General features: G+C 40.4%; 1 protein-coding gene across 2 annotated transcripts in view; it reads left to right on the top strand.

The window, feature by feature from the left end:
• The window catches only part of LOC105471312 (tripartite motif containing 24), a 124196-nt gene that overhangs the window by 89020 nt on the left and 7537 nt on the right, over positions 1 to 27639 (top strand). The window contains exons 9-14 of one of the 2 annotated variants that reach the window (XM_011723738.3): positions 1426 to 1592; positions 17213 to 17386; positions 20565 to 20738; positions 23253 to 23388; positions 26151 to 26223; positions 27175 to 27343. In XM_011723738.3, coding sequence (XP_011722040.1) covers positions 1426 to 1592; positions 17213 to 17386; positions 20565 to 20738; positions 23253 to 23388; positions 26151 to 26223; positions 27175 to 27343 — 893 coding nt within the window. Of the gene's footprint in view, positions 1 to 1425; positions 1695 to 17212; positions 17387 to 20564; positions 20739 to 23252; positions 23389 to 26150; positions 26224 to 27174; positions 27344 to 27639 lie in introns of both variants that reach the window. The other variant, XM_011723737.3, reaches the window with a different exon arrangement.

Below are 27639 nucleotides of genomic sequence, written 5' to 3'. Positions count from 1 at the left end.
GAAACGTATAAGAACACTAGGGAAAAATATTGGTCTAGGTGAATATTTTGTTACTGTCTTGAGTGACTTTGGATAAGTTTTACAACCTCTCTAAACCTTATATCCCTTATGTGTAAAAGAAAATGTTATTGTTTCTTTTAAACATATGCATACACCTACCTGTAGTAGTGAATTACACACAGTAAACATTTAATGAATAACTATATATTTTTAGAATGCATATGAGTAATCATAAACATTTGAGTTTCTACTGTTGAAATCAAGCTTGAATCAGACCTTTCAAAGGCACCATTAAACTCTTAAAACTAGTTTTAAGCTGGTCAATGTATTCTGTATCAAAAAGTTAACATAGTATGCATTGTAAAGGTATAGGAAACTTGAGAGATCACAACTTGTTAATAGTAAACATTCAGAAATACTTTTTGGGATTGTTTTTAGAGCCAATGTCAGGTTTGCTTGTTTTGATATATGACAGCGGTTCTCAGAGTATAGTCTGGTACTCTATCAGGGGACCACAAAGGTCACCCTTTTCCAACTACACGTCTGGATGAATGTTGTGCCAGACCCCTATTGACTTCAGTAGGGATAGGACCATGTTTGAGAGGCCCAAGAAGAGACCTGGAGCTAGTGAATGAGACACAGGGCTTATTGAGGGAACTTACATACAGGACAGTCCAGTGGCAGTGGGCTGGACAAGAGAACCACCAGCAAGTAGTTAATATAGCACTTAGCACCCTCCCGCTAGCAACCTCCATGTGGCAACCTTCATTTAACACAAAGCAAAAGTCCTCCATCCCCGATATGGCCTGGATTCCACAGGCTGGCCTGGGAGTTCAGATATTCTTCATTGATAAAGAATGGATCTCTGGGTTGGCCACTCCTGGGTTCCTTAGCACGGAACTCCAAACACACATTCTCCTTAGTCTATACAGGGTCACTCTCAGGGTAGACTTAAGTTATTGCTGTCAGGTGCTGTCTGCCATACAGTAAGACTGAAATTTTTTTCATATATTTTAACTTAACAATATATTATGATAGTGCAGAAACAGATAATGAGATTTCAGCTATTAAGCCAGACATTCAAAGAGATTTTTTAAAACATCAAACAGTATTTTAAAATATCAAAAATGTTTACCAAATTTTTTACAACGTAGTTTTATAAAAACATGTTGTTATGGTTTTATTATTCTTAAATGAATTAGTTTTTAAAATTATTTTTAATTTCTAATATTATAAATTTTGATGACTAGAACTTAGATGAACAAAAGCTGTTTGGGGGTCCTCTGTCTTTCAGAGTGTAAAAGGGCTCATGAGACCAGAGAATTCCTTGGCAATTTTGAAGTTCTGCAAAAATAGTCTTAGAAAATGTGATACTTCACCAACTATCTGAAAAACTTTTTCCCTTAACCTTTTCTTTTTAATTAGGTTCTTTAGTAATTGAGGATAAAGAGAGCCAGCCACAAATGCCTAAGCAGAATCCTGTCGTGGAACAGAATTCACAGCCACCAAGTGGTTTATCATCAAACCAGTTATCCAAGTTCCCAACACAGATCAGCCTAGCTCAATTACGGCTCCAGCATATGCAGCAACAGGTAATGGCTCAGAGGCAACAGGTGCAACGGAGGCCAGCACCTGTGGGTTTACCAAACCCTAGAATGCAGGGGCCCATCCAGCAACCTTCCATCTCTCATCAGGTAAATTTGGAAGCAGGCCTGTCCTCACTTAGATAATTATAGTATAATTGTGTTGAGCAGCTCAAAATGACAAAGACATCCATTTTCCATAATCTAAATATCTGCATTTATAAAAATTTATCACATTAAGGATCCCTGATTTAATGCCTAGTTTTTAATCCCTACTTAAAAAGGATTTAATGGTTTGTTTAGCTGATAAATCTATTTTCATCTACTCTTCATTGTCTTTAAATTATAGCAGAGGATAAATGTTTGTATTCCTAAATAACCCAGGCCTGTGATTGATGGGAAAAGTTGTGTACCTGTTAATTCCTATACTGGTGCTTCAGAATGATGAATACATTAAGAATCTGTCCTCTGTGAGGATGTGGTGTTTAGTAAACCACATTGCATCTTAGAAACTAGGGCAGAGTGAAATACAAAAGGGCAGAAGTGTGGTTCATTATAATATACCTTTTTCAAACTTTATTTCTGAGCAAATATACTGTTTACCATTCTTATTTTTACTGTAATCCCAATTTTTTTTTTTTTTTTTTTTGAGATGTAGTCTCACTCTGTAACTCAGGCTGGAGTGCAGTGGCACGATCTCAGCTCACTGCAACGTCTGCCTCCCAGGTTGAAGCGATTCTCATGCCTCAGCCTCCCGAGTAGCTGGGATTACAAGTGTGCGCCACCACGCCCGGCTAATTTTTGTATTTTTAGTAGAGACAGGGTTTCACCATGTTGGCGAGGTTGGTCCCAAACTCCTGACCTCAGGTGATCCCGCCTCAGCCTCCCAAAGTGCTGGGATTACAGGTGTGAGCCACTGTGCCCAGCCTCAGTCCAACTTTTGAAGATAAAATATATATACTTTTGTTAAATAGTTTAACTCTGCTTTTCAGGTTAGATGTGGGCAGACTTATTTTAATAAAAGTTTAGTAAGGAATATAAAGTCTAATTTATATAAACTGTTGTTTTCAGTTACATTTACTTACACTTTTTTTTTTATATATAGACAGAGTTTTACTCTTGTTGCTTAGGTTGGAGTGCAATGGTGCCATCTCGGCTCAGCACAACCTCTGCCTCCTGGGTTGAAGCAATTTTCCTGCCTCAGCCTCCCGAGTAGCTGAGATTACAGGCATGTGCCACCATGCCGGCTAATTTTGTATTTTTAGTAGAGACGGGGTTTCTTCATGTTGGTCAGGTTGGTCTCGAACTCCGACCTCAGGTGATCCTCCCACCTCGGCCTCCCAAAGTGCTGGGATTACAGGCGTGAGCCATTGTACCCAGCTATTTATACTCTTTTTCTGCAAAAGATTTGAAGTGATTTACAATAAAGGATACAAATGAAATTGAGCAGAGTTTAATAAAAAGCCAAAGTATGCAGACATAGGCTAAGAATTCTCATACTTAAGAATAAAACTTAGCTCAGAACTTCTTGCCAACCAAAGAAAAAAGGAAACCAGAATAATACGGGTATTGCTATCTAAAAAGGAAAACATACTAGTTAATTAGGGAGAGAAAATTTTACTAGTATTTTACTAGCACTAAGAGGAATACATGGTTCTTTATGAAAAAGCAATTAAATGGCATAATAAGATTTCTTTGGTAGAAATTTTAAAAAAACAAAAATGGTTTTTATATGGAACTCATACTTTAATTCTCAGTAAAAGTTGTGGGCATTTGTAGATCCAGAATGTGTTACGTGGTATATGTGAAGGCCTGAGGTAATGTATTTGAGGTTTTATGGCTTTCTAGTAATTTGACTAAGAAGGTATGTAAAATCCAAGGGAATATTAGCATGGCTGTTTAAAACTTCGTTTCAAGCCAGATTCTTACAAAAAGTAAGTAGGACGCAATGTAAAAGGTTTTTGAGTGTTCCATGGGAGGATAATTTTACACTTTATATACCAGGAGGAGTATACCTAGCAGAGTAGAAATTTTGTTAAGAAAATTGAAGGCAGAAGGACATGCTTCAGATAGACTGCAAAGATTACTAAAATTTTTCTGAAGCTAGATAATGGAAACGAGAGATAATATTTGAGTGCTAAGCATTTGCATGTATTAATATTTATCTTCTAAATATTTAGTAGTTTAACAACAAAAGGAATGAATCAACTGAGTTAATTGCCTTTTCACTAAGAAGTCAAGAACTGGCTGGGCACAGTGGCTAATGCCTACAATCCCAGAACTTTGGGAGACTTGAGGCAGGAGGATCACTTCACTCCAGGAGTTCAAGACCAGCCTAGGCAACACAGGGAGGACACCGCCCCCTCCCCGCCCAATCTCTACAAAAAATAAAAATAAAAAATCATCTGGGTGAGGTGGCACATGCTTGTGGTCCCACCTATTCTTGGGGGGCTAAGGTAGGGATCGCTTGAGCCTGGGAGGTCAAGGCTGCGATGAACCATGATCTCTCCGCTGCACTCCAGCTTGGTGACAGAGCACGAGACTGTCTCAAAAAAAGAACTGAGGCAGTTAGTAGATACTATGTGAAAATAGTTATATAAGCAGTGACAAAACAGAAGTGACTTGAGCTGTTAACCTGCTTTTCTCAGAAATTTTCTTTTGATCTTAGTTGCAGTCTCTACAATGTAGTGCTGTAATCTGTGTAGTCTCTATTATATAACCTAATTTTCACACTTAGAAATGAAGTACTCTTCACATATTGCAGTTCTTACATTGCATACTGTTGTTTTTCTGTCAATTTGCAATAATTCCTGCAGTTTCTTTCACATTCTCGTCACTCATTTTTATCTGTTCTCTGCTAAATGCCCATTCATATGTCTTCACTCCTTGGTACCCTTCTTCTATAAACTTGTATATTGTCCTGCCTGGGTACAGTCTGAGTTTTCTACCAGCTTGTTTGCAAGTACATGTGGGAAAATGCCTGTCTAGGCATAGCCTCACAGCAAGTGTCTGTGTGGCTATGAGTATGTGCAATTTATACTCTACATCTGTCCATATATACGGGTAAATTGAAAAGAACTGTTTCTAAAAATTACTTACATGACAGTTCTCTCTTCTTCCTCTGAAGATTAGCCATGTCATCTGCATGGTTAAAAGAGCTGTTGATAACAAAAGTAGAACAGTGATATGACTTAGTGATGCAAACTTAATAGACGTTGTACATCTCTGTTTATTTGGCTTTACACAGTATATTCTATTAAACTCTAATGGATCTAAATTTAGGACAGAACACTGTCACATATATTAAATATTTTTGCTATTCTTTTAGGATTTTAACTGTTTCCTAATTTTATTTATTTTATTTTATTTTATTTATTTATTTTATTTTATTTTTTGAGACAGAGTCTCGCTCTGTCACCCAGGCTGGAATGCAGTGGCGTGATCTTGGCTCACTGCAACCTCTGCCTCCTGGGTTCAAGCAGTTCTCCTGCCTCAGCCTCCGGAGTAGCTGGGACTACAGGCATGTGACACCACAGCCAGCTAATTTTTTATATTTTTAGTAGAGATGGAGTTTCACCTTGTTAGCCAGAATGGTCTCGATCTCCTGAACTCGTGATCCGTCTACCTTAGCCTCCCAAAGTGCTGAGATTTACAGGCATGACCCACTGCGCCCGGCCCCTAATTTTATTTTTTAAGTAGCTTCCTCTGTCACGGGATTCTTAGACACTAACTCAATCAACCATAACAGTTTAGAAGAGTTGGGGGGGAAATCACCTTATATCTTACCAGAACATAAGCATCATGATGGCATGGTTGACAACTTACATACCATAGCACATTACGCTGGCATTAAGTGTCATTTTTTTGGTTGTCAATATGTAAACACTAGTCTGGATGAAGGTGGCAAAAGACCTCTATGATTACCTTTATTCTCCCTTAAGGACCATTTTGGGCTACAAAAAATTATCCCTTAGATACATTTAGAAGTTTTTCCATGTAATTTCCTAAGTATGTTCTGCTTGTATTTCTATGATATAAAACCCTTCAATTCACAAAATTTTCATGGAAAAATAAAAACATTGCTATAGCTTTTAGGTTTACACTTTTTCTACAGTTTTGAGATTTTCTTATTTTTCTCTAATATTATTTTTCTACTGTTTACCTACCGAATTTCACTTGTTTAGAATCAGCTTCTAAATGTATTTTTCACTGGGTCTGTAATTGCTGGCCACTCTTGAAAGTTAATGAGAGGTAAACCCAGTGCCACCTAATTTTTAAGAGGGAAGCAGTTGACCCAGGCAAGGATAGTAAATTCCAAAAATGGGAGGAAGAATAAAAATAATAAAGAGGATAGGACTGTACTTTATAACTGTCTGCCTTCACAGTGTCAAAGTTTCAGGTGTTGCTGCTTCAACCTTAAAAGATTATTTATTTGTCCCCCTATGAATGTAGGGGGAAATAGGCTCCTCTTTGATAAGTTGTGATCATACAGTTAAGATATACTAAAAGGAATATTTATTTTGCAATTTATTTTGCAATTCCCAACTGTAGAGAATCAGTCAAGAGGATACTGGCATATAAGGTTATCTTTTTCTTCTAGGACTGGTCTCAATTTCTAGGTCTAGTATTTATGCACCCATAGAACAGGCTTGCCTTTCTAGCCCTTGCCTTGTTGCAGGAATTAGAGGACCAGAGAGACCAATAGATGAAACAGAAGGATTTTATTTAAGTGGCCACTGGCCCAACGGATTCACATCCAAAGGCTAGGTCCCGAACAAAGACAGGGCTTGACTTTTATACACACTTCGGAAAGGGGATTGGCTAATTTAAATGGCACAAAATTCGTGGTGCAGGCAAGGAGGCTTACAGAGTCAGAACAAAGACAGTTAATCAAACAGTGACAGGTTTTGTAATCTTTGGCTTGTGACTTTGCAGCTGCATTGAAAGAAAAACAGGAACTTACAAAACTTGGAAATTGAGTAATGGTAAGGGGGATGAGGAGATAGTAAAGGAATTTATTCTTCTTAACCTTGCTCCGAGGGAGTGTTGGGAGAGTCTCTGGAGCTCTTCCTTTGGGCTCTGGCTTTCCAGATAGTGTTATCAAGGCTTTGCCAGGGCCCTGCCTATTGCTGGCCTTGGAGTGAGTCAGCTAAGTACAGGAAAACTTGTTTTCCTCTTAAAAAAATTTCAGCCTCATTCCCCCCTTTGATGCTCCCTAGAAACGAAGTTTAATAGAAAGCATCACAATTACTTAATTCTTCATGAAAAGGCAGGTTTCTTCCTTTGGCAAAGGTTGATATTTAGTTAGAGCCATTCACTGAGTGATAGTTTGCCTGGTTACAAGAGTCTCTATGGGCGATTGGATGTTTTTAACAAGGAGGGGTAAGAGACAAGGGAGTGTTAAGCAACCTCCTAGTATGGCCAGGACTATTCCTATTAAGGTTTTAAATCCCCCGAGGGATGAAAACCAGCCCCCGAAGAGAGAATCTGGAGACCATCCTTTCTAAGTCTGGCTGGAACATGGGCTAATTTTTGGATTTTTGCAGTTGTATCTTCGATGACATTTCCATTGTCATCAGTTTCTAGGCAGCAATTAGTTAGATTGAACTTTCCGCATACCCCACCTTCCTGGGCTAGGAGGTAGTCTAAGGCCAGTGTATTTTGATAAATAGCAATTCTCATTTTTGTGGCTTGTTGGGCCAGTAGATTTAAGGCCCTTGCAGCGTCATTAGTCATGATTTCGAGTACCACCTATAACTTTATCGTGCGGTTGAGCATGTAAATAGGGGTACAGTATCCATACATTCCATCTTGCACCCAGGTGGCTGGCCCAGAATATTGGATTATTCTCTCAGGGGGCCATTCATCATCTTTCTAATTCCCTGTGGTTATACCCCTTTTATTTCTACTTTTTGTTTCATCATAAACAGGGTATCCTAAGGCTTCTCCTTGCCTTAGAGGGATTAGGAAGAAGGATGGTCTGATTGTCCCTAGTACACAGGCTTCTGACCATTTAGCTGGCAGCTGCCCATATGCCCATGACCCACAGATCCAGTAGAGGCCAGAGGGTGCCGGCCAGGCATTTGGAGTTTCAAGCTGGTACCAAGAGTGGTTTAAAGAGGCAAAACAGGAGAATGGACTAGGGTGGGGTGATTTGGAATTATTTCTCCTACCTAGTTGGTAAAGGCCTTTCCCCAGCGAGCAATGCAGAATATCCTGATAATAGAGATTTTTAAGAGCCAGATGCTCAAGCTTGTGAGCATTGGTTCAGGGGAGGGGACAGTCAGAATAAAGTTATCTTGGGGCATTAGCTCCTTTGCTTCCTACCATCATTGATCCCCTATGATGGTTCCTCCACATACGTAGCATGAGGAGACATGTAGGCTACCGACTGTGTTTTCAGCCAGTTGGACAAACAGATTACTGACTGAGGGAGAGAGTTCAGGCAATTCCTGGAGGATGTGCTCACAGAATGACTCAAAAACTTGGAACTGTTGGGTTGAACAGGTCCAGGTTTTCTTTATAATATACAGACTGACTTTTGAGTTTACTTTTTGACCTTTGACTTTGAACCCCAATGTCATGGGATAGCCTGTAGTCCATATGGGCAGACCTGGCTCTAAGGTGGTGAGATGTGCAGGATAGCAAATGCTAGGTTTATAAGTTGGTTTTTCCAGTAGTTTCATATGTATGACTTGCCTCGGTGGTTGTCGATCAGTGGACCAAGTCATGCAGCCCCAGCAGGCTATTAACGGGGACCCGGGGGAACAAACGGGACACACATTTTTGCTTAGAACAAGTACCATAGTACCTTGTGGGGCCAATGATTATGGACCACCACAGTATTGCTGCCTCCTGGCAAACATTGAAGTATAAGGATACAACCCCCCCATAAGGGGAAGAGGGTTTGGTTTGGTTTAGAAGATCCCGTTCCTGAGTATGAACTTCAAACCAAGTCTTAATAGGTGGGGACTTACGGTCATAACATATGTAGGGCTGGCTATTTCCTGGGTCACAGATTGAGTAGGTTACCTGGTTGTGAGGACAAGTTCCTAGGTGGGTCCCTGCGCACTCCTAATAAGTATGGTACAGCAGAGTCCTAGTTACAGTGCTCCCCGACCACGTAGTATGTGTGCAGTGGGGGCAACCTTGTATGAGTCCATTTTCTGACACCGGTATGGGGAGTGTCATGATGGGGATGAGTAGGAACAAAGTAAAGAATAACATGTTTATACCCAGCAGGGACAAAAGAGGTCTTTGCCCCAGGGAGGAGGTTGGGCAAAGCTACAGGATAATAGTAAAACAATTAGTATTATAAGGAAAGCTATTGGACCTAAGATTTCTAACCACGTTTACTTCCCTGATGATGCTCATGCTTCGGCCGTGCGTAGTCAGCTTCCAGGGTGGCTAGAGTAGGGCTGTTGTCTCCTCAAGCTTCAGCCGTGTGTAGACTGGTCAACTTCCAGGGTGACTAGAGCAGGGCTGTTGTTGACTTCACTGGCAACCTGGTCCTGCTGTAGGATCAGCCGGGTCAGATGGTCTGGGTCCTATTGGCTGGTCCACTTGTCTTGGGCTGCCCGTTTCAGCTGACTGGTGGATCCAAGGCACAGTTCCTGCAACTTTAACAGCAGTGGGAGTGGACAAGATTACACTATGGGGCCCATCCTATATGGGTCCTAAAGTGGTTGGGTTCCATTTCTTAACTAAACAGAGTCCCCAGGTCTAAAAGGGTGTGATGGGTCTGTTAGGCTTATGGCCATTCTTTCCTGTACCCAGCCATGGATTCTTTGCATGACTATCCCTAAAGACTGCATTTGCCTTCTTAAGGTTAATTCCCCTAGTTCACGGAGGTCACCTTTAATTTGACCTATGATTGGGGATGGCCAATCAAACAAGATCTCATAGGGCAAATAGCCAGTTTGTTTGGTGGGGGTGCACCTGACTTGGAGGAGGACCATGGACAGGACTTGATCCCATCTCAGATGAGTTTCTTGGCAATATTTCTTCACCAGCTGTTTAAGTGTCCAATTCATGTGTTCTACTTTTCCTGAGCTCTGTGGCCGGTAGGCTCTGTGTAACTTCCATTTTATTTTTAACAGCCTTGCTAGATCTTGAACTATTTTGGCTACAAATGCCGGACCATTGTCTGACCCTGGAGTCAGGGGCAGTCCAAATCTGGTGATAATGTCTCTTAATAATGCTTTAGTCACTTCTCATGCTTTCTCTGTTCTGGTGGGGAAAGTCTTGACCTATCCTGAAAGGTGCAGACAAGCACTAACATGTACAGATAGCCCCTGACTCTGGGCGGCTCAGTGAAGTCCATTAGTAGGTTTTCACAGGGTGTGGCTTCTATTTCCTGTATTCCTGTGGGCCAAGTGGGCCCTTGCCGTGGGTTGTTCTGGGCACAAATTAGACATTGTTTGCAAATGGCTCGGGTGATGGCAGTGAGCTGTGGCACATAGAAATGGCGTCCAAGTAGTGTTTCTAGTGCCATTTTCCTTATATGAGTTCCTTGATGGGATTGTCTTACAAATTTGGGGGCCACTATTTCAGGGATGGCTAGCCTCCCATCGGAGAATTTCCCCCATCCTTCTTCAATGTAATTTCCAGTCTCTTGGTCCAACTAGGCCCTTTCATTTGGAGAGTAATTTGGGACCCCTGGAAGAGGAGGCTCTGGAAGGAGAGGCAAAGCTAGGGCTTCCTTTTTACAGTGCGAGGTAGTCATTCCTGTCTGTTTTGCCTCCCTGTCTGCTTTTCTGTTTCCTTTGGCCTCTAGTGTTCCTGCCTTTTGATGCCGTTGCAGTGCATAACAGCCACTTTCTTTGGGGCCTATACAGCATCTAAGAACTGTAGGAGTTCTTCCTTGTACTTTATTTCTTTGCCCCCAGCAGCTAAGAGTCCTCTTTCCTTATATATAGCTCCATGAACATGCAATGTAGCGAAGGCATATTTGGAGTCAGTATAAACATTGAGTTTTTTGTCTTTTGCTAGCGAAAGGGCTCTTGTCAGGGCTATTAGCTCTGCTTTTTAGGCTGATGTTCTGGTGGGCAGAAACTGAGCCTCCACTGAGTCCAATGTTACTACTGCATACCCAGCCTGCCGAACCCATTCCAGTACAAAATTGCTTCCATCTGTAAAGTATTCAACATCTGGGTCCTTGAGGGGTTGGTCTGTAAGATCTTTCCAGCTTGAGAATACCTTGCCTACTACATCTACACAGCATTGAAGGGGGCCTTCTGGTTCCACACCAATTGGGAGCAAGGTAGCCAAGTTTAGGGTATTTACTGTCTCTAAAGTTATGTGAGGATTTTTGCACAGGGGCCCTTGGTATCGAGTCATTCTTGGGTTTGATAACCAATGATGCCCTCTCTCATCCATTAAAGTTATAACCGAATACAGTACCTGGATGGTCAGTTGCTGCCCTAGAGTCAGTTGGTCAGCTTCCTATGCCAATAGAGCCGTGACAGCTAGTGCTTTGAGGCACAGAGGCCGTCCTAGTGCCACAGAATCAAATTGCTTGGATAATTATGCTACTGGGCCATGCTATGATCCTATGACCTGAGTTAGAACCCCTATAGCCATTCCTTTTCACTCATGGACATGTAGAAAAAAAGGCTTAGTTAGATCTGGCGATCCTAAGGCTGGGGCCTGAGTTAAGGCTTCTTTGATCTGCTTATGTCTTCTCCTGGTCAGCCTCCCAGAGGAGGGGCTCCTTTTCTCCCCCATTTTGTGGCTTCATATAATGGCTTGGCCATAAGTGAGAAATTTGGGATCCAGATATGGCAAAACCCTGCTGCCCCTAGAAATTCTCTTATTTGTTGCTGGGTGGTTGGAGTGGGGAGCGCACAAACAGCCTGCTTTTGCTCACTGCTGAGCTATTGTTCCCCTTGACTCACTTTGAAGCCTAAATATTGGACTCTCCTGGAGCAGATTTGTGCCTTCTTCCTGGACACCTTATATCCAGCTTTCCACAGGAGATGGAGGAGGTCTTGGGTTCCTTGGAGGCAGTCTTCTTGGGTTGGGGCTGCCAAAAGAAGGTCATCTGTATGTTGCAGCAAGGTGCAGTTCTCATTTGGCAGTGTGTAGGCCTTGGGGTTCAAAGATCGTGGGAGAGTTTTTGAATCCTTGTGGGAGTCTCATCCAGGTGAACTGCGACTCACCCCATTAAAATGCAAAATGGGCTAATTGGTGCCAGGTGAAGACAGAAGAATGCATCTTTCAGGTCTAGGCAAATAAACCAGGCAGCACTTGCTGAAATAAGTCCCATCAAAGTATATGGGTTTGGTACCACTGGGTGGATGTTTACTGTAGCCTGGTTCACAGCATACAAGTCCTGCACCAGCCTTTATTCTCCAGACGGCTTCCGTAATGGCAGGAGTGGAGTGTTCCAGGGTGACTGGCATTTGACTACAAACATGAGTCCATGTTTGTAGAGTGGCTCACTCTGTTTGTGAACGCCTCATAAGGCTTCTGGGAAAAGCAGGTACCGGCAAACCGAACTGTGGTTGCCCCTGGTTTTAGCTTTACTACCAGTGGCACCTAATCTTTAGCCAGCCCAGGTGGGTTATCTTCAGCCCATACTCCAGGAATTTTATTAAGTAGCCTCTGTAATTCAAGTATTCCTGGTTCGTGAGACAGTTTTGGTGCCTTTTTTGTGTATAGCCTCCATTCCTCAGTTTGCTGGACAGTAAGGGTTAACACCATGGCCTTTGGGTGAGTCAGGTTTAGAGTTATATCCCCTTGCGGCCCAAAAGCAATCTGTGCTTGCAGTCTTCGGAGTAGGTCTCTCCCCAGGAGGGGGACTGGGCAATTTGGGAGGTATAGGAATTCATGTTGGACCTCTGGTCCTCCTATAACAAACCTCCTTGGCTGACAAAATGGCCTCTTTTCTGAGACCCTGGTGGCCCCAAAAATAGTTGTATAGTGTTTGGATAGTGGTCCTATGGGTAGGGTTACTACCAAGTGTTCAGCCCCAGTGTCCACCATAAAGTCCATTAGCTGCCCCCCACTTCTAATGTGACCATGGGCTCCTGGGGGCCTAAGGAGAAGGAACCCAGTCTGTCCTTGTCCTTGTATTCTTCAGTCCCTGCCAGCCCAATCAGGTCAGCATCTGGTTCCTTCAGGGTGCAGCAGCCTTTGACAAGTGGATTTTTTGTTTCGCAGCCTCGGCCATTTTCTTCACTGCCGTCTGGATACTGATTTTTCCAGTGTCCCCTTTTGCATCATGCACATTGGTCCTTATCTAGCTCAGCGAGGTTTCGAGCCTCTGTCCAGTTTGGCTCCATTTGCATCTGCGCCCGTGTCCATGTCTGTGCCCCCTCGCAATGCTAGTTTCCGTGAGGACCACTGCTAACGTATCAGCCTTTTTCCTAAGCGTCTGCTCTGCTTCCTTTTTTGCCTCTTGGTCATGGTTAACGTACACCTTGGTGGCCACTCCTATAAGTTGGGTGGCATTCATGCCTGCAAAACTCTCTACCTTTTGCATCTTGCACTTGATGTCACCCTGGGCTTGTCCTACAAATACCATGTTCACCATGCACTGATTTTCAGTGGCCTCAGGGTCAAACGGAGTGTAAAGCTGGAATGCCTCACCGAGTCTCTCATAAAACTGGCTAGGGCTCTCATCAGCTCCTTGAAGTACTTCTGAGATATTTCCTATATTGATTGCCTTTTTCCTGCCTTCCTTTAGCCTCTGCAAGAGTGCTTCTCAGTACTTCTGTAGGTACTGTAATTGGCCTGCATCATTTGAATCCCAGTGGGGGTCTGCTTCTGGGAACTGGTCCTGAGTGCATGCCTGAACATTAAGTGTGCCTTCAGGTGCATTTGCTTCCAGCCAGCAGAGAGCTGCCTGGGTTACCCTCCAGCGCTCCTCAGTGTTAAACAGCATCAAGAGGAGCTGCCTACAGTCTGGCCAAGTTGGATTGTGTGTCTGGAAGATGGACTGCATTAGATCTATGAGGGCCTGAGTGTTCTCCATGTAGGAGGGCTTATGGTGTTTCCAGTTTAGGAGATCAGTGGTTGTAAAAGGCTGGTAGATGAAGGTCCATTGCCCCCCTTGGACTTGACCTGGTTCATCATAATAGATGGGTCCCCATGTCTCCCTGAGAGGCATTTGCATAGCCCAAGCGTGACCAGATCGGAGGCAGCCTGCTTGATCATCTTGTCTTTCTTCCCTGACCTTCTGGGGCTCCGATCTTTCCTTCTGGGGTGAGTCTCGGAGCATGTTACCATCTGAATCTGACTCCTTGGGGGCCGTTGGCCTCGGTAAATGGGGGTAGAGTGGAATATATGGAAGAGGAATTTCTTTCTTTTTTTTTTTTTTTTTTTTTTATGAGACGGAGTCTCGCTGTGTCTCCCAGGCTGGAGTGCAGTGGCGTGATCTCGGCTCACTGCAAGCTCCGCCTCCCGGGTTCACGCCATTCTCCCGCCTCAGCCTCCCAAGTAGCTGAGACTACAGGCGCCCGCCACCACGCCCGGCTAGTTTTTTGTATTTTTTTAGTAGAGACGGGGTTTCACCATGTTAGCCAGGATAGTCTCGATCTCCTGACCTCGTGATCCACCCACCTCAGCCTCCCAAAGTGCTGGGATTACAGGCTTGAGCCACCGCGCCCGGCCTGGAAGAGGAATTTCTATCTCCTCTGGCAGTTCCTGCAAAACTGGTTTCTCTTGCCCTTCCCATGACTTTTCCTTTGTCTCCATATTTGCCAGCAAAGCTGAGATTTTACTTTCACTTTAGGCTCGGTCTGAGCCACAAGCATTTTGCAGTAAGCTGCCAGGCAGGGCTGCAACCATGCAGGTCGAGTTTGAACTATATTTAGCCATGAGTCAATATAAGGGAATTGGTCTGGGTGCCCTGGCTGTCATTCGACCCCAGTCACCACCTTAAATACATGGCCAATTGTTTCCCTATCTATAGTTCCTTCCACTGGCCATCTGACACTGAAAGAAGGCCATTCTATTTCACAGAGAGTTCTCAACCTCCGAGGGGTCAACTTCATCCCATAATCCCCTGCATAACCTTTCTTAAAACTTTTTAACATACAGTGTAATGGGGTGGGTTTTGACAACTTCCCTCCTATTTCCTACCAGTTACAGCACAACACACTCTTTTGCTTCAGACCGATTAGACTGTCCCCCTCGCAGGAGTATTTCAGACGCCACTTAGCACTGGAGGCTCCATTTTGACCCCCACAAATACTAAATTGTGGGGCACCTCCCTAAGCCATATGCGATCACCTCTAGTCCTGGTCGGTCCCACAGTTTGCTCAGAGTGTGCGGTCTGTGCGAAGAGACCTGCAGCCCCCACATGTCACTCCCCATGTTGGTTCCTCCTGGAACTGCCTCTTTCACACACACTCACACACTTCCCTGCTCCCAGTTCCCCTTTCTCAACCGACTCTGCGAGCCGCTTTCGTGCCCTGGGTTGGTTGGGGTGTGAGTTTCCCTGACTTTGCAAGCCACTCTCACGTCCTGTGTCGGACTACTAGTTACTCCCCAGGAGGTGATCAAGCTCCCCTTCCATTCTTATGGGACAGGTCCTGCCTTGGGCCCAAACCTTACTGCGATCCTGTAATGCACTGTTCCTGGAATCGTCCTGTACCCCCTTAGGTTCCATTGTGCTGTCAGTTAGGGTCGTGGGAGAGCCGATCACCCCTCCAGATTGAAGTTCTCCCAGTGGTGCCTGGGGGCATGGGTCTCCCCCAGCCTGGGACTCCAGTCCCACAGGCAAAGAGACAGTAAACCTGTCATCTCCAATCCTGGGTGAGCCCCCAGAAAATGTTTTGGGAATCAGAGGACTGGAGAGACCAATAGGTGGAACAGAAGGATTTTATTTAAGTGGCCACTGGCCCAACGGATTCACATCCAAAGGGTAGGCCCCGAACAAAGACAGGGCTTAACTTTTATACACACTTCTGAAAGGGGGTTGGCTAGTTTAAATGGCACAGCGGGAATCTAATGGCGTGAAACTCCATTAGTGCAGGCAAGCAGGCTTACAGAAGCAGAACAAAGGCAGTTAATCAAACAGTGACAGGTTTTGTAATCCTTAGCATAGCTTGTGACCTTGCAGCTGCTTTGAAGGAAAAACAGGAACTTACAAAACTTGGAAATTGAGTAATGGTAAGGGGGATGAGGAGATAGTAAAGGAATTTGATTTTCTTAACCTTGCTCTGAGGGGGTGTTGGGAGAGTCTCTGGAGCTCCTTCCTTTGGGCTCTGGCTTTCCAGATAGTTTTATCAAGGCTTTGCCAGGGCCCTGCCTATTGCCGGCCTTGGAGTGAATCAGCTAAGTACAGGAAAACTTGTTTTTCTCTTTTTAATTTCTGCTTCAGCCTCGTTTGTGATTCCTTCACCCAGCGTTCCTATAATCAACCAGGGTTGTTCTTGGAGACTTGGCTTTGATGATATGTTTTCTGGCCAGGCACAGTGGGTCAAGCCTTTAATCCCAGGACTTTGGGAGGCTGAGGTGGGCTGATCACTTGAGGTCAGGAGTTCAAAACCAGCCTGACCAACAGGGCAAAACCCCATCTCTACTAAAAATACAAAAATTAGCCAGGTATGGTGGGGCATTCCTGCAATTCCAGCTACTTGGGAGGCTGAGGCAGGAGAATCATTTGAACCCAGGAGGCAGAGGTTGCAGTGAGCTGAGATCAGAACAAGACTCCATCTCAAAACAAAAAAACAAAATATGTTTTCTTCTATGGAGACTTATCCTCTAAGTTGTAATTAGTCAGTATCTTAACAGCCAGCTAAGCACCGGAACATGTTTTGGCAATGATATGGCAGACTAGATTTGGATTAAAGTCTTGGTGTGCTGCTTGGTATTAGCTGTGTGACTTTTTTCAAATTATCTATGTTTTCAAACTTTTAGTTTCCTAATTTACAAAACAAAGGTAATACCTACTGCATAAGGCTCAATGACATAATAATATGTAAAATGCCTGGCAGGGCTCATTAAGATCTAAAACTTATTAAGTGTTATTAATATCAACTATTTTCATTATTAACAATTTATTTTGAGTACACCCACTGAGCCAGACTACTTGTTCAAATCCCAGCTCCATGCCTTACTGTCTTTCTTAATCGCAAGTTACTAAATTTTCTGTGCTTTATTTTAGTTTTCTTATCTATAAAATACAAATAATCTGTGCTTTATTATATTGTTAAGAATAAATTAGTGAATACATGTGAAGCACTTAAAGCAGTATCTGGCATTTAATAACTGCTCAATAAGTGTTAGCAATTATTATTCTACCATCACTTTATTTTTAGGAGGTCTCAAAAGGGTAGTTCTCTGTGAAAGATAATTGTGAAGGACTTAGAAGGATACCAAAGACACATTTTACCTACTTCCCAACATGGCCTAGGTCCAATACTGGTACAATCTACTTACAAAATCTAGGTGGCAATCCCTCTCCCAAGGTTCTTTCCTAATAAGGTTCTTTTAAAAAAGTTGTTTACACAAATTCTGAAAGTCTGCCCACCCCCCACCCCTCATTCCCTTATGTAAATCTTGATTGATTGATCTGTGGCAGAGTTCTGTTTTTCTGTAAAAGTTTTATAAGATAGAGATTTATAATTTGTTTTTCAGAAGAAGATTGTTACTAAATTGGTTTAATTTCTTTTTTCTAGCAACCCCCTCCACGTTTGATAAACTTTCAGAATCACAGCCCCAAACCCAATGGACCAGTTCTTCCTCCTCATCCTCAACAACTGAGGTATCCACCAAACCAGAATATACCACGACAAGCAATAAAGCCCAATCCCCTACAGATGGCTTTCTTGGCTCAACAAGCCATAAAACAGGTATAGATCTACCTTCCTTTCTCACTTGCTTATTCTGCTGCTTTCTACTTTCAGATCACAATGAATTTATAGATTAAGCAACAGCAAATAGCCAAGAGCAAGCTTTCTTTTTCATTTTTTAAATAATGTGAATTGCAACGTTTGATGCTTTTTATCAATAAGAGAAATTAAACCACTTATGTAGAAGTGAAGGCCCAATATAATCAATGACCATAGGTATTAATTTTTATAATATGGTATGGATAACTTTTAGGTGAGTATATTAAATTTCCTAAGATAAAAGTATTCTAACAAATACAAGTTACATTCCACAAAATAGAACAATAAATCAATATTCAAAGTGTCCCAAGAAGATTTCTTGGAAACAAAATTATGGCACAGTTTCAAGAAGGAATACATATATATCTGATGAAGTTTATTATTTAATGCATATTTAATATGATACAGCTTATTTATTTATTTTCATTTTTTATTTTTTTTGAGACAGAGTCTCTCTCTGTTGCCCAGGCTGGAGTGCAGTGGCACAGTCTTGGCTCACTGCAAGCTCCGCCTCCTGGGTTCACGCCATTCTCCTGCCTCAGCCTCCCCAGTAGCTGAGACTACAGGTACTCGCCACCATGCCCGGCTAACTTTTTTTGTATTTTTAGTAGAGACAGGGTTTCACCGTGTTAGCCAGGATGGTCTCAATCTCCTAAACTCGTGAGCCACCATGCCTGGCCTCTTTTTTTTTTTTTAAACGGAGTCTTGCTCTGTTACTCAGGCTAGAGTACAGGGGCATGATCTCAGCTCACTGCAACCTCTGCCTCCCGGGTTCAAGCGATTTTCTTGCCTCAGCCTCCAGAGTAGCTGGGATTACAAGTGCCCACTACCATGCTTGGCTAATTTTTGTATTTTTAGTAGAGACAGGGTTTCACCATGTTGGCCAGGCTGATCTCGAACTCCTGGCCTCAGGTGATATGCCCACCTCAGCCTCCCAAAGTGCTGGGATTACAGGTGTGGGCCTGTAATCCCACCTGTAATACCTGGCTGTATTATTTATATTCTTAATGTCTTCAGGTAAAAATATTTTCTGTGTTTTACATTATCCTGAAGTGAAAGTTATCACAGTGTTTCTTCTCAAAGCTCCTGTGACAACAGCCTGTCTAGCTGATTGTAGACTGATTTTGGTTTAATTTTTTTCTCCAAGACCAAAATAAAAGATGATGCAATTTTCATAATTCTGTAACATTCATTTTAATAAAATCATTTTAATATTCTAAAAGTATTCACATTCTGTGTCTATACATATGTTTGTATAATCAATTTGGCTTTGCTATATCATCACCAAATTCTCTTAAACAATATTTTAATTATTTAAAATAAAATTCATACCAATTATTTCATCATTTGAAGGAAAGTAAAAAGCTTCAGTTTGGCCTTAAATTCTGCTTATTTACCTAATAATTTTGTGGCATTAGTCTTTTCACATCTCACTTGCCTCAGCTATAAAATGAGTATCTTGCAGAGTTAATGTTGAGAGTTTATTCTAAAGTATACACAAGCATCTAGCACATGCTCAGTACTCACATGTTTACCTCTTCCCTATTTATTATATTTTAATGAGTAGGCACTCTAAATATGTTTTTTAAAAATGGTTGTTGACCAAAATTGTAAACATGAATGAATAAGTGAACAAGCCAGGAAAAAATCTCGTGGGAAATTGATTTTAAGTAGTAGATGAGTTTAAGAAATTAACATGTACTCATACAGTGGAATACTTTTCAGATATTAAGAAAATGCAGTAATCTAGATATGATTTTCTGAGTATGTGAGGAAAAGCATGTTATAGAATTTTTGTGAGGTGTTACCTCATTTGTGTGTGTGTTTTCCTCCAGCCTCATCATGTACATAGAAAAAAACCTGAAACGATCCACCAACTAACTGATTGTTCTTGGTAGAGGAGGAGGAAAGGGGGCATAGGGGTAGGGAATATGAGGGAGGAGTAGGTGGTAAAGAGGACATTCATGTCCAGCTATGTTTCTATATGTAGTTTTTACAGTGGAATATATAAATTAGGTTTTTCACAATTAAAATGTTTCAGACACTGTCTCTCTATATAGTGTTGTTCATTTATGAATGACCATGTTTGGAAAATGCAGCATCTTGCAATATTCTTATTTTTCTTCTCCCAGCATGAAAATTTTCAAACACAATACAAATTGAAAGAATTATATAGGGAACATTTTGTTCTGCTTGCCTTATTACGTATTTATTCCTTTGTCCATTCATCAAGTCATCCTTTTTTTTTTTTTTTTTTTTTTTGAGGCGGAATCTCGCTCTCTGTAGCCCAGGCTGGAGTGCACTGGTGTGGGGTCTTGGCTTACTGCACCCTCTGCCTCCTGGGTTCCAGTGATTCTCCTGCCACAGCCTCCCAAGTAGCTGGGATTACAGGTGCCCACCACCACGCCCAGTTAATTTTTGTGTTTTTAGTAGAGATGGAGTTTCACCATGTTGGCCAGGCTGGTGTTGAACTCCTGACCTTAAGTGATCCACCCATCTCGGGCTCCCAAAGTGCTGGGATTACAGGCATGAGCCGCCATGCCCAGCCTATCATATTTTTCAATAGGTTTTGAGTAAATTGCAGACAGCAGCATGCTTCACTTCTATATACTTCAGCAAGCCTGTCATCATCTTAATGTGTTTATCTCAGCAGGAATGATAGTACTTTCCTCGGATATTTATCGAGCCCTAATTAATCTCTTTATATAGAGAAAGAGCAATATAAAATCCCGAAAGCACCAGTCTGTAGCTTATTGTTTTCAGGTGTTTCAGATAGGGATAGAAGAAATGTATGTTTTCAGCCCTCCATCTTTAACTTGAAGTTGCTATGTATATATTTACTTTTTTTTTTTTTTCCAGTACGTATAAACCTGCCAAGATTGGGTACTGTGATTTTCTGGTATATACTAACTGTTGTCTTCCAGTAAAAATCAGTGCTTTTTACTGTGTGTTTTTTTTGTTTTTTTTTTGACAAGATTAATGAAAATTATATATACTTGTACAGTCTTTCCCTGTCCCATTCTCCTTCCATGTAAATTACAGTTGAACTCTTCTACTTCATTTTGTGTGAGTGATTAGATAGACTTTGTATTTTATAAGCTTGTTGATAGCCTTTGTTCTTCCCTTCTTGTTACTGTAGTGGCAGATCAGCAGTGGACAGGGAACCCCATCAACTACCAACAGCACATCCTCTACTCCTTCCAGTCCCACGATTACTAGTGCAGCAGGATACGATGGAAAGGCTTTTGGTTCACCTATGATCGATTTGAGCTCACCAGTGGGAGGGTCTTATAATCTTCCCTCTCTTCCAGATGTAAGTAGACACAAAATTTATACTAGCATCTGTTGAAAATTGTCCACCGGGTACAGTGGCTCACTCCTGTAATCCCAGCACTTTGGGAGGCTGAGGCAGATGGATCACTTGACGTCAGGAGTTTGAGACCAGCCTGGCCAACATGGTGAAATCCTGTTTCTACCAAAAAATACAGAAATTAACCAGGCATGGTAGCACACGCCTGTAATCCCAGCTACTTGTGAGGCGGAGGCTGTGGTGAGCCGAGATCATGCCACTGCACTCCAGCCTAACAGAGCGAGACCCTGTCTCAAGAATGAAAGAAAATTGTCAGTGAATTTGGATCTGGTAGAAGGCATGAATTTGTTGGATTATAGGTTGTTTGTTTTTACAAGTTAATTTTAATCCTTTAGAATATTACAACGGTCGTAAAAGTAAAAAGATTATGAACATTGGACACATAACCTAATGACTTTCAAGCCACCAGAGTTAAAGGTGTTTGTAAATGAGTGATTATGGTGAGGGATCATGGAATCTAAGCTGGGAAAGGAGAAAAGTAAGGACATGGAAAGATATGCTGGGAAGTTGAATGGCTGGACATCAGAAGAGATGAAGACAAGTTTAATAAGAGAAATCCTGTTAGATCATACTGACAAGTGCAAAATTACCTCTGGTTTATATTACATGTGAATTAACTCACTCTCCAAACTCTTTGTCGGTATGACTTTTTGTTATTTATTATATTTTTTAATGATTTTTATTTTTAATAGAGATGGGGGAGACTCCCTATGTTACCCAGGCTGGTCTTGAACTCCTGGGCTGAAGGGATCCTCCCGCCTGGGCCTCCTAAAGTGCTGGGATTACAGGCATGAGCCACCACACCCAGTCAGTTTGACTATTCCAAAGGGAGAAATTCTACATTCTGTAGACATATCTTTATATATAAGTTGATTCTGTGTTTGATCCTTTTTTTAATCTAAGGTTAGATAACCCACCGTCGTGCACATACACATATGCAACCTAATGTTAAGAAGCTTTTAGGAAATGTCGTGTACTCTGTACTTGGATTGAATTACCTATAAGATTGTGAAAAGAACTTTTTTATTTTCATTATTTAATTTGTTTTTCAAGTTGAGATCAATTAATATTTCCTAATAGTTGCATTGTTAATCTTACCAGAGTCATTCCATTTTTAAAATAGTTTTGTATACTTTAAATGAGTAGGATACATATATTTTTTCATGTATGGATGGTTCATAGGAAACCTTATATCTAATCCCCATAGTTTTATTTGGTTTTTAGGATTATCCCACAACATAAACAACTTTCCTTGTATTAAGTTCTCACGAATTTAGTAATTCTAGTACTTTTTGTACTCTCTGAAAAATATTGGCCAAGTATTGCCAAAAGAATATTAAAACAAAAATGACCCTGTGTATTAACCACCCAGCCCGATTTCCCCCGCCCCCGAACCCACAGGAAGTAAAATTCTTTCTGCTTTTTCCTCTGCAGATCTCATACAGGTGAACCTTTTTCCACCAGCCTTTCTTACCTGAAATTCCTCTTATGAATTACAGAATAAACTAAAATGAGTGACTGTTTTCTCATTTCTCCCAAACGTGCTTCATAACTAGTACCATTCTAGGTGCATAAGCAAGAAATTGATTAATTATATACAAACTGTGCCCTATGGCTGTAGGACTTAATTATCTTATAGAATCCTGGATGAACAAGAGTAGAACTATGTTAAAGAATTGAACTGGATTTTAAGCCCAAAGACATTGGTGGGAAATTTGGTATATGTAGGCATGAAGGAATTTTTGTGCCTAAAGCAGTAAACTCTTACTCATTAGGGATTTATAAGTATTTTTGCCTGGCAGTGGATAAGGAAAACAGTGTTATTTGTATTCCTGTTATATTAAAGCAAGAATCTTTAGGGTTCATCTTTTCTCCTACAAAACAAGAGTAATGTATTCAGTGAGGTCAGTGCTATAGATATATGGACTTCATCTATCTAGCACATACCCAGAGTATCAGTTGCTAAAGTATCCCTTTCAGAGGGTCCACTAGGTCCTATCTATGTGAGGCTAGATTTTCTTCATATTTTTCAAGCAAAACTATACACCACAATAGATTGAATGCTGTTTAGGGAGACATTAAAGAGATTTGCAAGAAATGTAAAATTGTGATAGTCTTCTCACCAAGTTTATGTTTTTCATATGGCAACCTTTTGTCGTTTCTTTATAAATTAAGAATTTTTTTTTCAATTTTTAAGAGTGTGAATGACATGATACTCCTTTTGACTCTTGTTTCTGAAATACTGTCCTTAATATTTTACTAAAGTGAAACACTAAGATAGTGAAAATCTTTATTCAAGGTTGTTTATGGGGAAAATATCTGTTAGAACTTCTCAAATGTGGTATCTATGTTTTGTTATTTGATAATAATTAAGTTATTGAAGCTTTCTTATAAATTTAAAAGTAGCTTTTAACTTGCAAAGTCAGAATGCCCTGAAATAATTTCTTTTCTTGTAAGATTGACTGTTCGAGTACTATTATGCTGGACAATATTGTGAGGAAAGATACTAATATAGATCATGGCCAGCCAAGACCACCCTCAAACAGAACGGTCCAGTCACCAAATTCATCAGTGCCATCTCCAGGCCTTGCAGGTAAAGTGGGCTTCTTTTGATTTTTGTGAAAGTTTTTCTAGTTTTCACTTAACTTGGAATAAAAAATTACCCCTCTTCCCTTTCTTTTTTGTTGAATGCTTAATCTGAGTTTTTCACTATGTAAAATTAGTATGCTTTCAAAGAAAACAAGGATTAAATTTCTTTATCCTTTCTTTCGGGTCACAGTCTCACTCTGTTGCCCAGGCTAGAGTGCAGTGGTGCAATCATAGTTCACTGCAGACTTACTCCTGAGCTCTAGCGATCTCCCACTTCAGCCTCCTGAGTAGTTGGGACTGTAAGTGTGCTGCTCTACCAAGCGTGGCTAATGTTTTTTGTTTTTTGGTAGAAACAGTCTTGAACTTCTGGCCTTATGTGATCCTTCTGCCTTAGCCTCCCAAAGCTTTGGGATTACAGGCATGAGCCATCATACCAGGCCTTCTTTACCTTTTCAATTTCAACAGAACTTCCCACCATTATAGTACTTCCAGGGGGAAATTGGTGTTATCTTCTCTCTTATTGATAAGTTGCGTGTGATGTGATCTTTAAGATGTAATTTGCCTAGGGTCAAAATGTATTAGTGACAATAAGTAGAAATATCACTCTTTTGGTGATTTGTTTGGTGTTTAATTGTGTTTGTGAATCTTAACATACCTACTCATTTCCTCTGAGAGAAAAACTCTAATATTACTTCTGAGGACATAGGTACCTTAAACCAAAATATGAAAAGAGTCACTCACCAGTCACATGAACACAATTTAAATGGGGATGCCTATTTTAAACAAACTTTTGACAAAATATGGCAGAAAAACTGTTTATCATATGACAGGTTTATACAAATAAGGAACATATGTAGTATTGCCAAAGGACATGATGAAGCAGATAATTCCCTAAAGAGGAAATACATTTATCCAATATAGCAGATGAGACAAAAATGTCATTCTTACTAGTGGTCATAAGAAAAATCAAAACAAGATAGAATTTCTAAGTTACTGAATTAGCTAAGATTTAAATAATAAAAATAGTCATTGAGAATGTGAGAGGTACTCTCATACATAGGTGGAAGGGGTATGAGTTGGCAAAACATTCCTGGAAATCATCATAGCAATATTACTAAAGTTTACATTTATCTAATACTGTACTGTGGGCCAGACTGTGGGCAAAGTACCTTATATGTATTACCTAGTAGGATATTTGCTTCAAGGGGCTTGGGAAATGTATGTACCCTTGAACCCAGTAATTTCCATTTTAATACCCCAATTATAAGGAAATAATTAGGAATTGGATAGGCAGAACATATTTATTAATATTTATATTACTATTTATTAAAGCATTATTTGCAGTAGTTAAAATTTTGAAGCAGTGCCCAAATATAAGAGAATAAAAATAAATTAGAATGTACTTACTTGTAAACAGAATATTATTTAGCTATTCAAACAATGCTCATATAGAGTTTTTAATGGCATGCTCATGGAATACTGTTTAGTGAAAACAAGTATACAGAATCATATAAAAGATGTAAAAGTATGTTTAAAACTGGAAAGAGATATATCAACCTTAGCAGTGTTTATATATGGATGGAGAAGTTATGGGCTACTTAAATGTTATATCTTTTTATAGTTTTCAACTATTCTAAAATGAAGCATGTATTCTTATCAGAAGATTATAAATAGTCATTGTTTTGACTGATTTTGAGGCAGGGTGTTACTCTGTTGCTCAGGGTGTAGCAATCATGGCTCACTGCAGCCTCAAATGCTTGTGCTCTAGCGATCCTCCTGCTTTAGCCTTCCCAGTAGTGGGGACTACAGGTAGGTGCCACCAAGCCTGGCTAATTTTGTGGTTGTTGTTGTTTTGTTTTGTTGTTGTTAGAGATGGGTCTTTGTTGCCCAGGCCTTTTATTTTTAAATGAAATTCTCCAGAGTTTACAAACCAATGAAATGGATTTTTTCCTCTCCATTTTATCAGCCATATCCTGTTGTTCATCAAACCTTTTAGAACTTGTCACTTCGAAATTGTTTTCTGCTTCCCACTTGGATTGTATTCCTACTGTTACTGTTTAGTTTGGGCCTTCATCAGTTCAAATCAAAATTATTTACAGCAGTTTTCCTTCTTTCTTGGCTGCTTTTAATTAGATCTTCCTTGTTACTGTCTACACTACCACCAGAGCATAGCTTCTTAATCTTTTTAGGGCAGTAGTCCAGAATCCCTCTTTTGCTTATTGCCTCAAGTCTGAACCCATTGATCTGACTTTGTGCCTTCCATTAGTTGGTCTCATTTTGTTTACTTGGTTTTCTTTTTTGAACTCCTTTTCTATCAGCCCATACCACCTTTCATTGTCTTCTGTAGCTTCCGCTGGCACTAGGGTCTCACTGAGATCTTACCCCTGTTACTGTAACACAGAAAGACTTGGCAATGTTTGGAGACGTTTTTGATTGTCACACCCCAAGCTGGGAAGTATAGAGAGATGCCACTGGTATCTAATAATTGGTGGAGACCAGGGATGTTGCTAAACATCCTAAAATGCAGAGACATTCCTCCACAACAAGGAGAATTATCTGGCCCAAAAGTCAATAGTGCAGAGGTTGAAAAACCCTGCCAGTGTAACAGGCTGTAACCGACTGCTGAAAATTCAGCAGCTACTTACTGTTTCATATAATTTAATCATGGTTCCCAGTTTCAATGTAGTGCTAAGTGAACACATTCAATAGGACTTCAATGCATAATTATTCATTCGTTTTATGAATGTATGATTTCCCCCTCCTCAGGACCTGTTACTATGACTAGTGTACACCCCCCAATACGTTCACCTAGTGCCTCCAGCGTTGGAAGCCGAGGAAGGTAAACTGACTAAACCATATTTTCTAGTACATAAAATCTCTTATTAGATTTCTCTTGCCAGTGTTCAACATGTTTTGATACTCAATATATTTTGAACAATTTCCTTTATCTTTAATTAAAATCTTAATAAATTAGTTAAGGGATTAACAAAAGTACAAATTTACCTTTGAAGATAGAAGAATATTTGTCTATATGTTGAAAATAAGAAATGTTTGATATTCATATAATAGCAAAGAAAACATAAAAATGAATAGGTATAACACAGTATACTATATAGAAACACAAACAAGGAAAAGATAAAATTTTATGCTAATTTGATCTCTAATGACTAAATATTGATTCTACTTTAAAATAAATGAATATACAGTTATTGAAATTCTATTTTAAGCAACTGCCCTCCTCTTCCCTGCATTATGCCTGAAAATTCCTCCTAGTGAACCCAGTTCTTACTTTCTTAATCATATGGAAGAATTGTCTGAAGGAGAAAAGTTTGCCTTTAATCCTATGAGAACATAGTAAATATCTGTAAAAGGTTTTTGTCCCACTACCTTCTTTAAATAGCATTGTTTAAATAAATGATTATTTCATTGTCTTCACCAAAGTATTACTTTGCTACTGACTGGAGAAGGAAATGAGAAAGTCTAAAATCAGATGCCAGTTCTAAGATACTAAATCTGGTTGCCTAATTGTAAAGCCTCAGGTTTTTAAAAGTTTAGGTTTATTGAAACATCTTTCCAGATATATAACTATTTAGATAGGTTAATATGTAAAACATTTTTATCATAAATGAAACTTGCATATAGCAGTTTCGTTAGGCATCATTAATTGCCGATGTAACATACTTACTGTTGTGAGGATACAGTATTATTTTAGAAAGTTGTTGTTATACTTTTTATGAGGTATTCAGCTTCACATTCTTAGATTGCTTTTTCTTCTCTCTCATACTTACAGCTCCGGCTCTTCCAGCAAACCAGCAGGAGCTGACTCTACACACAAAGTCCCAGTGGTCATGTTGGAGCCAATTCGAATAAAACAAGAAAACAGTGGACCACCAGAAAATTATGATTTCCCTGTTGTTATAGTGAAGCAAGAGTCAGATGAAGAATCTAGGCCTCAAAATGTAATTATGAATACTTGCAATATTATTCCTATGCATGGTGGGTAGGGTGAGAGAAACTCTTAAATAGCTCTTAGGAGTTTTTTCTTTAATGTTATATTTAAAGGGATTTAAAGACAATTTGAGGGAATCTCTCAGTAAATTAAACAAAAAGTCAAAGATGGAAAAACAGGAAAGTTTTAAAAAATCAGAGGCTCAAATATGGAGACTGGGCAGCTAAAAAGAGATATTCTCTAACCAGAGTTTTATACCCAGGCAAATTATCAGACATGAAGATTAAACATTTTTGTGCAAGTTCT

The sequence above is a fragment of the Macaca nemestrina genome, chromosome 4 (genome assembly GCF_043159975.1).
Source record: "Macaca nemestrina isolate mMacNem1 chromosome 4, mMacNem.hap1, whole genome shotgun sequence".
Classification (NCBI taxonomy): Eukaryota; Metazoa; Chordata; class Mammalia; order Primates; family Cercopithecidae; genus Macaca; species Macaca nemestrina.
This window is presented reverse-complemented; position numbering and strand designations above follow the sequence as displayed.